This window comes from Bidens hawaiensis, unplaced genomic scaffold, assembly GCF_021521415.1.
Source record: "Bidens hawaiensis isolate Kalapana, Puna unplaced genomic scaffold, B.hawaiensis_p1.1 tig00020534_1, whole genome shotgun sequence".
In the NCBI taxonomy this organism is placed as follows: domain Eukaryota; kingdom Viridiplantae; phylum Streptophyta; class Magnoliopsida; order Asterales; family Asteraceae; genus Bidens; species Bidens hawaiensis.
Window position 1 is genome coordinate 407,512 of NW_027493143.1, and position 8,871 is coordinate 416,382.

General features: G+C 33.8%; 1 protein-coding gene across 4 annotated transcripts; it reads left to right on the forward strand.

The window, feature by feature from the left end:
• Positions 1-500: 500 nt before the first annotated feature.
• Positions 501-8,655, forward strand: LOC143561092 (transcriptional corepressor LEUNIG_HOMOLOG-like). 4 transcript variants are annotated; one of them, XM_077049235.1, is made up of 17 exons: positions 501-594; positions 1,470-1,567; positions 1,704-1,813; positions 1,889-2,184; positions 2,259-2,334; positions 2,438-2,549; positions 2,626-2,675; positions 2,758-3,015; positions 3,591-3,677; positions 3,776-4,000; positions 4,136-4,265; positions 4,343-4,449; positions 5,461-5,610; positions 5,718-5,873; positions 7,115-7,234; positions 7,319-7,516; positions 8,471-8,655. In XM_077049235.1, the coding sequence occupies exons 1-17, from the start codon at positions 563-565 to the stop codon at positions 8,612-8,614; spliced, it is 2,349 nt and encodes a 782-aa protein (XP_076905350.1). In that variant the 5' UTR covers positions 501-562; the 3' UTR covers positions 8,615-8,655. The 4 variants fall into 4 exon arrangements, with proteins under 4 accessions (XP_076905350.1, XP_076905351.1, XP_076905352.1 ...); XM_077049236.1 differs by having other exon boundaries at positions 3,591-3,674; XM_077049237.1 differs by having other exon boundaries at positions 3,606-3,677.
• Positions 8,656-8,871: the final 216 nt, after the last annotated feature.

The following is an 8,871-nucleotide window of genomic DNA, read 5'->3' on the forward strand; positions in this document are numbered from 1 at the left end:
CATGATTTGAAGCTGTTTTGACTTCAATTGGGTTCGGATTTGGAGTTCAGAAGCGGTTGATGACGTAAGCAGAAAACTGAGTAGTTAATCCTTTTATTATATTATTTAGCTTTGAATTTGAATGCTCGTTTTTGTTGAATTCGTCTAATGTTAGTTGTTAATTATGAATCTAGGTTTTGAATCGTGCGAGTGGATCTAGAACGTTTCGTATGTTGAATTTTTGTTTGTTAATCAGAGATTCAAGTTAAATTTCGCGTTAATTGCGTCTGGAACTGTTTGGTAAGGTCAGTGAAGAAGTTATTTGATCGTTTTTAGGTTAAAATTTGACTCTCAGCCTTTTGTATCTATGTTGAATCAAGCTAATATTGGTTGTTGATTATGAATTTAGGTTTTGAGTTAATGATTATCAATGCTGGATTCATTGTGGACTTCTGGTATGAAACAAGTTTGTAATTCAAAGTTCTAAATGCGATTTTAACCTTTCGTTTTTTTAATTTGTAGAAGTGATTGAAGAAAATAGTTAGGATTGATCTTAATTTCGATCGAGAATTCTGAACCGAGCATGGCGCAGAGTAGCTGGGAAGCTGATAAGATGTAAGCAATCTTCATCTTCTATTTTTTTATTGGTTCTAGTGGTTTTTAATAATGGAGTATTATTATGCTGTTTTAAAGCTTTACTTGTAATTTGTGAATCTATATGTGTTTTAACTGTTTTATCATTTTTTTAAGCTGATTTAGTTGATCAGAAGATCAAAGTTTATTCAATGAACTCATTTCCTCTTCATTTACAATTAAAATTACTCAATTCAACTCCCAAGGGTCTGATCCCTGAGGGCCATAATTTATTGCAGGAACTATCATTATGGCTACAGTACATGATGTAAATTGATTTACTCTGTATAGTAGCCTGTAGCACTTTTTAATGTGATAGTCCTTGATTGCTTCAAAATGTCTTCTATCATGTCTGATAATCTTTCCTGGTCAGGGTTTTAAGTTCAATTCTGATCTTGGAAATTTAAATTTAATAATTCATGGCCTAGAATTTGGCATTTATGCTTTGTATTATTTATCTTAGAAAAATTTCATACTACAATTTCCTTCTTTAAAATACTTGAATATAGTTATCAAACTTTATGCTGTTAAAAAAAAAGTATAATAAAACTTTATTCCATTTGACACTCAAAAGCCTAAAGTGGTAATTGTCTGCATTTAGTAATTATTATTTTTTTTTGGTTGAGACAGGGAGTGTACATGCATGATTGTGATTGCAGCTTCTATTTATTACTTTAATTGTAAATGACTTAAGTAATGTTTAGGGATATTAACATTAATTTAGATAACATTCCTTTATAGACTTATATTTCTTTTCTTTTTCTATTTCAGAACGTCTTAATGGATATTAACTTTTTTGTTCACTTGTGGTTATTCTTGTATGGTTTAATTTAATCTTGAATTACTCTTTTTGCTAGGTTGGATGTTTACATCCATGACTATTTGTTGAAACGGAAATTGCATGAATCTGCAAAAGCTTTCATGACTGAAGGCAAGGTTGCTACAGATCCTGTAGGTATGTTGGCATGGTTCCATTGATGATTGGAGTTTTTAAACTGATTCCCTGTGTTAATCTTGGAATATGAATACTTATTTAATACATGCACTTAGAATTCAGTGAACATCAACATCAGTTTATGATTAATGTGCAGCTATTGATGCTCCGGGTGGATTTCTGTTTGAATGGTGGTCTGTTTTCTGGGATATTTTTATTGCAAGAACTAACGAGAAACATTCTGAAGCCGCTGTAGCTTACATAGAGGTTTTTTAACATGCTTCACCTTGTGTGTGTGTGTGTGTCTGATTTTCATTCTCTTACTTTTAATACAAATAACAGACACAACAAATGAAAGTTAAGGAACAGCAGCAACAGCTTCAAATGCAGCAGATGCATCTCATACAACAACGCAATGCTCAACTGCAAAGAAGTAATCCTAATCATCCTCCAATTGGTGGGCCCGTTAATGCTATAAATGCTAATGAAATGATGGGAAAACCATCACCGAGCACACACGGTATGAAAATGTATGAAGAACCCATGAAGCCTGCTCATTCTATGGATTCAGAAACATCTCCAGCTCTTCTTGATGCTAGCAGGATGGCCCTTCTTAAATCAGCCACTAATCATCAAGGGTATAATCACATCACTTATCAAAAGTTTGGTTGAATTATCAATTAACTTCTTTTAGTATTTGTACTTTATCCAGACAGTTAATGCAAGGAACTTCTTCAAACATGTCTACAAGTTTGCAGCAGATTCAAGGGAGGCCTCAGTTGAACGCGGTAATATCTTGACATTTTTCTTTTTTTGTTTAAATTTGTTTCATGTCAATTTATGTAAACTTTTTTTTTCATGCTTGGGCTCATGAAATTGTGTAAATTTTAGGAATTTAAACAAGAAGTTAACATGGGTAATACACCGAAATCCTTGCCCACAGATCCTTCATCTATTTATGGGCAGGCTATTTTGCAGTCAAAGTCTGGATTGAGTACTACAGGTAATCTCTATTAGTAGATGAATTGACGTTGGAATTAAGTGCTCTTAAATTACTAAAAAAATGATTTACTTTACAGGATTAAACCAAGGTGTTACTGGTCTACCGTTGAAGGGTTGGCCTCTAACGGTAAGTATTTCATAGTCATTTTCTTGAATTTTATTTATATTTCTTTTTCGTATTTGACCTATGATGGTGGAATACAATGCAGGGAATTGACCAACTACGTCCGGGTTTAGGTTTGCAAGTACATAAACCCAATATGCAAAACCCAAATCAGTTTTACTTTGCATCTCAACAACAACAGGTAATGGCACAGGCGCAAGCCCAAGCCCAAGGCAACCTTGGAACATCACCAAATTATGGATTTGTAGGTGGATTACCAAGGGGCAATTTAATTATGAAAGATGGTCAAGCCACAAGAAATGAGGCATCTGTAGGTTCCCCTGGACAAATGACATCACCCAAGGTAAGATTTTTTTTATTTTTTTTTATTTTGGGGTATCCCCCTTCCCATGCACCACAAGGCCACAAGGGGGCATGAAAACACAAGATTCGCTTGTGATGCATGGGAAGGGAGGATATCCTTGAATAAAATAATTTCCAAGGTTAGACTTTTCCTCTTAGGACCTATGAGTTATTGCGAAGTCTAGGTTTTTCATGTCCCGAAGTGGACTATGCTGTATTTCTTACGGGCCAAATGGGTAGAATATAAATAGCTAAAAGTGGTTTTAAGTCTCTCAAGCATACAAGCTACTATATGCTTTTTTTTTTTTTCAAAAAAAAAATGATTATTTTATTGTAATAATATACCTTTCATTATATCAATACAAAAAATCTTTCTAGGTTTTTTCTTTCTGAAAGCGACCCAGGTCAACTGATTTGACCCTTTCAAATGTTACCCATTTGACCCGTTACCCCCATTTCGCCACCTCTACTATTTGTGTTCACTTGATCTACCAAAATTCAAGATGCCATGTATAATATCTTTAACTATTTATTAAGCAATAAAGCCTTAATTTTGACCATAACTGTTTCTAACAGATGAAGTTGCCACAGATGCAACAGTCTTCTTCACAACAACAGGACCAGTTGCAGCAGCAACAACTCCAGCTGCAACAGCAACAGGTGGTTCCTATTGTCATTTCTTGGAGGATTAATTGATTGTTTTTATTCTTACAACGCTTATGATTGATTAAATTACTGTTTTTTTCTTCAATTTGGAGCAGAACAATAGAAAAAGAAAACAACATTCTTCATCTGGGCCAGCTAACAGTACAGGTACAGGGAATACAGTGGGCCCATCAGTACCAAGTTCTCCAGCATCAACTCATACACCTGGCGATGGTGTAACCACATCTAGCAGCATGCAGCATGTGAACAATGTGCAGAAAAGTATGATGATGTATGGTGCAGATGGAACAGGTGGGCTTGCTTCATCAACGAATCAGCTGGTAAGCTCCTTTCTTTTGCTGCATATAGCTTTTAATCTTACTATGATTGCAATAACTATAGGCTAAAAGTTGCATTGGATTGCATTTGTAATATATATATATATGTATTCTCAAAACTTTTTTTCCGTAGTGCAGGATGACATTGAACACTTTGGTGATATTGGTGCATTGGATGATAATGTGGAATCTTTTATACATCAAGATGCAGGAGATTATAACATGTTAAAACAGACAATTGCTGAGCCCAAAACCGGGGCTTCCAAGGGTACTTGATGATATCATTTTGTTTACAAAATGAACAACCATTTCCTGCCCTCGTATTATCTAACTCCCATCATACAGGTTTTTCTTTTGGGGAAGTTGGATGTATACGAACAAGAAATAAGGTTACATGCTGCCACTTTTCTTCAGATGGGAAGTTGCTAGTTAGTGCGGGCCATGACAAAAAGGTAAGAAACTAAGATTTAGGATTGGTGGTTTCATCAATTTCAACGGTGGCATAAAAATGAGTTTATTTGGGCTTTATTTTAATGCTAATTGGTCAAATGGGCAAAGTTATTAAGTTAACTAAAATGGAAACGCATTTATTGAAACCCGCTACATAATCAATTTCTTATAAGTTATGCCCGTTATTCCCTCTAATTGTTTTATTAAAGAAAATTGGACCGTTGTAATTTTACAATCATATTATTAAGAATTTCTTACATGGATAAATCCTGTGGTTTGGCCGTATTGCAACTTTAGTCCCTAAGTTTCAAAAAATAACAATTTTAGACCTAACTGTTTTCACAAACGTAACAACGTTGACCCCTAAAATGGATGGAAATTTATATATCTTTTTTTCGTCAATTGCGTGTGAAATGACCAAACTATACCTAAATATTAGTAATTAATAATAAAAAATAAAACCTAAAACTAAAAGTAAAAAATATATATATTCTTAAAAAGATGGGATCCACCATCACGCAAACCCACTACATTAAGCGTTTATATATATAAGCACTTAGCCTTTTGTTTTTTTGGTATTCCAAGGGTAATTTGGTCATTTTTAAAAGTTTAACGAAAAAATTAACCTTTATTAATTTCAGGGACCAATGGTGTTACGCTCATGCAAACAGTTGGTCTAAATCTGTTATTAATTGAAACTTAGGGACTAAAGTTGCAATATGGCCAAACCACATGCGCAATCCATGTAATTAATTATATTATTTGTTGTGCATAAACTTGGAAGAGAGACAACCGTACCCGACAAGGTCCTTGAGTCAACCAGACCCGACTCAACCTGTTTTGACATGTCTAAAAGATTTCTTTCTTCTTCCCTGAATTTTCAGATGTCAGTTGCTTAAGTTTGTACCAATCTTTCATGTTTTATTGTTTAATTATTTGTTCACCGCATCTGATTTTTGTAATTTATTATAAATCAAGCATCAAGGCAGTTAAATATTTGCCGTTCTGTTTAGGCTGTTTTGTGGAACATGGATACTCTGACCACTGAGAGCACTCCTGAAGAACATCAATACGTAATTACCGATGTTCGATTTAGACCAAATTCAACTCAGTTAGCAACTGCTTCCTTTGATAAGTCTGTACGGATATGGGATGCTGCTAATGTAAGCTTTCTTTTCTAGCCTATCTAATGCAGTGTACATTTGATGATGTGTTTATTTAGTATCTGTTGGCCTATGTGATGTATTACATTTTGAATATAATGTTGCAGCCGAGCTATTGTTTGCATGCACATACGGGCCATAAAGCACATGTTATGTCATTAGATTTTCATCCAAAGAAGAATGATCTTTTCTGCTTCTGTGATAGCGACAGTGAAATTCGGTACTGGAATCTCAACCCGTTTGTCTGTACTCGCATCTCTAAGGTTGGTCTGAATTGCCTATAACTGATCTTTTGTGAATTGTGATTGCATTAAATTCTGGAGGTTGATTATAATGGGTCAAGTTGGGGTTGACCTGTATCAGCTGCTAAAAGCTATTTGATACTATACCAGACCATAAATCGGATACAAACTGTTCTACTAATTGAAAAAGTACGTATGAACGTCGTTTAAAGTTGAAAAGAATATTTATAGTGGACCAAACTCGATTGTTAAAATGAAAAACTACCAAAATTGTCATCTTGACCAAAATTTTGCATATTAGGCACTGGATTTTAGCATTTATAAACATATTTAAATGTTTATTACTATTCACTAAAGGTTCACTGCCAATTTTTTTTGTTAATTATTTGTATATTTATGGAAAATAATTACTATTTACTATTTGGATCAATATACACACAAACATTTGTGTGTGTGTATTGTGTGTGTATTAGGGAGGGTTGGAGTATAAGGTGATTCTAATGATAAGTGTAAAAGTCATTGATGCATCATCTGTTTGTGTTGCATGTGCATCAATGCATGTTATAAGGTGTTGCATCACTTTTTTATTTGTGCAGCATGCATATAACATTTTTGCATTGTTGTGCCATTGTATAATTTTTTGTGGTGCCTTAGTTTTTATAACCGTGGTGAATGTCGACGCAAACCTGCCCAAAAAGTTGTGAATCATTACATGTATCGAGCTCCCTTTCTTCCACTCAAAATCTTTATGCATCAAATCACCTTTTATCGAAAATTACTTTTTATTGCATCATGGTCCTCTCTCTACACGCACACACATTGTAGAACTCATAGGATGAAGATGAAAGTATAATTTATAATTTAGATTTCAAGTGATTATATGGTGATAAACGTTTATAAATGTGTCAAATTGATTTTAGTATTTGGCTAATTTTTTCTCCTGAAAAACATAGTTGCCTTTGAAAAAGTTTCTTCTGACCGTGTTCATTCAACGTTAAAAAGATAGCTGCAATGATGAACATTATAATCTAATATAGCATTGTTGTTTTTCTCTCTATGTAAAGAGTTTTTCGAGACATCAAAAATACAAAATTTTTTAGACACATTCAAGTCCTTTGACTGGTTATCTTTTAGTTTATTTTATTTGTCCCGTTAGAGTTAACACAAATCGAATCAACCCATACACATGTAGTGGGTTGAAATACCACCTTTTTTACATTCCTATTCCCCGATCATTTTTTCATTCTTTTTGGTAAGTGCAGCAACCTGGCAATGCACAAGTGAGGTTCCAGCCAGTAACCGGACATTTACTGGCAGCCGCATCAGATAAAACTGTCTCCATCTTTGATGTTGAAACCGACAGACAAACACATTCCTTCCAGGTATCAATTAATACATTTTCTGTCACACATGGTAATTATAAAAACGAGTTCATTTACATTTTCAACCCTTTACTCGGTTATCAGGCGCATTCAGGAGTGGTTAACTATGTGTGCTGGGACATGAACGGTGAATATCTGGCCACCGTTAGTGAAGAATCTGTGAAAGTGTGGTCATTGGCTTCTAGGGAGTGCATTCATGAGCTCACTTCAAATGGAAACCAGTTCCATTCTTGCGTTTTCCATCCAAGTTATTCTACTCTTTTGGTTATTGGTGGAACTCGGGTAAGTAGTTCTTTTTGGTGTTGCTTTATAATATTCTTTTCAATGCGTCCTCATCATATTCTTTTAAAAATCCTAACGCTTGAGAATGTAATTCTGTGCAAAGTTATCAGGTTCGGTGATAGTCAAAATGGACTGGGGTTGGTTTGGCCTGCCTTAACATTTTTTTTAAATTGATAAATAACAAATGCATACTTTTGTAAAAATATTTTTTTTTGAAATAATGATAATGATAATATAATAATAATAATAATAATAATAATAAAATTGGAAAAAGTGAATTACTTAATCAAACAAGGAAATAATTAAACTATAAAAAAATATATTTGTGTTAAATAAATAAATTGATTAGTTAATTATCAAAGTTGTAAAATAGTTATAAAATAAAAAGAATTAAAGAAAAGAGAGTAAAAGATAGAAAAGAGAAATGGTAAAAGATAAGAATTCCAGAAAATTACAAATTTTGTTCTTTAGTTGTAACTTGTAGGGGGGAAATTCCCTTTTAAAAAAATGTTAATAGAATATCTAACATTTGTTAGTGGAAAGGACTTAATGTACTACAACTTTTTAAATAATGACGTTTTTTTGTAATATTGAAGTTAAAGGACACAACCTGTATGCTTACTGTAGTTAAACGACACAAAGTGTAATTACTCTTATTTAATAATTATAAAACTAAAAGAAAAGCAAAAATGTTAGTGGGTCAACCCTACCTGGTCCATTCTGTTCCAAAAAGAAAGAATATGTTTTGACGCATTATTCTATTAGCACGACCCAGATTGACCCGTTTTTTACATAAGCGGGTCAACATGATCATCTCTAAAGTATAAACCACTCAAGTGCGCTAATTCTTTCAAATTCGGTTTTCTTATTTTACCTTCTTGGAAGATCGAGTATTTTTGACATTTCGCCCCTGATCAAAAAGGTTACTTAAAGTCCTTCATTTTTTGCTGACAGTCATTGGAGCTATGGAACATGACCGAGAACAAGCGCATGACGGTTCAAGCTCACGACACCATAATAGCTTCTTTAGCGCAGTCACCGGTCACTGGAATGGTTGCATCTGCAAGTCACGACAGTTCTGTTAAATTATGGAAATAAATTTAAAGGCGTGATATCCACTATTCATGTTGGAGTTATGTGTAAGCCTTATATAACAATCTTTACATTTCATCATTAATTTTCCATGTCGATAGATATAGCCGAGCTAGGTATATCATCAAGTGTAGCATGTACATCTTTAGCAACTGTTGTAAAATCTGTAATAATTTTACCATCTGGGTTTTGTGAGTTGTTTCATTATATCTGTAAATTATAAATTCCTGGCAAAGACTGTCAGGCGAAAACGCCGCAGGCGC

Bases quoted from the DNA above. Each gene is read 5' to 3' on its own strand.
- LOC143561092 (XM_077049235.1), top strand. From the start codon at position 563: ATGGCGCAGAGTAGCTGGGAAGCTGATAAGAT. The intron at 595-1,469 runs GTAAGCAATCTT...TCTTTTTGCTAG, and splicing joins AGCTGGGAAGCTGATAAGAT to GTTGGATGTTTACATCCATG. The intron at 4,450-5,460 runs GTAAGAAACTAA...CGTTCTGTTTAG, and splicing joins GTGCGGGCCATGACAAAAAG to GCTGTTTTGTGGAACATGGA.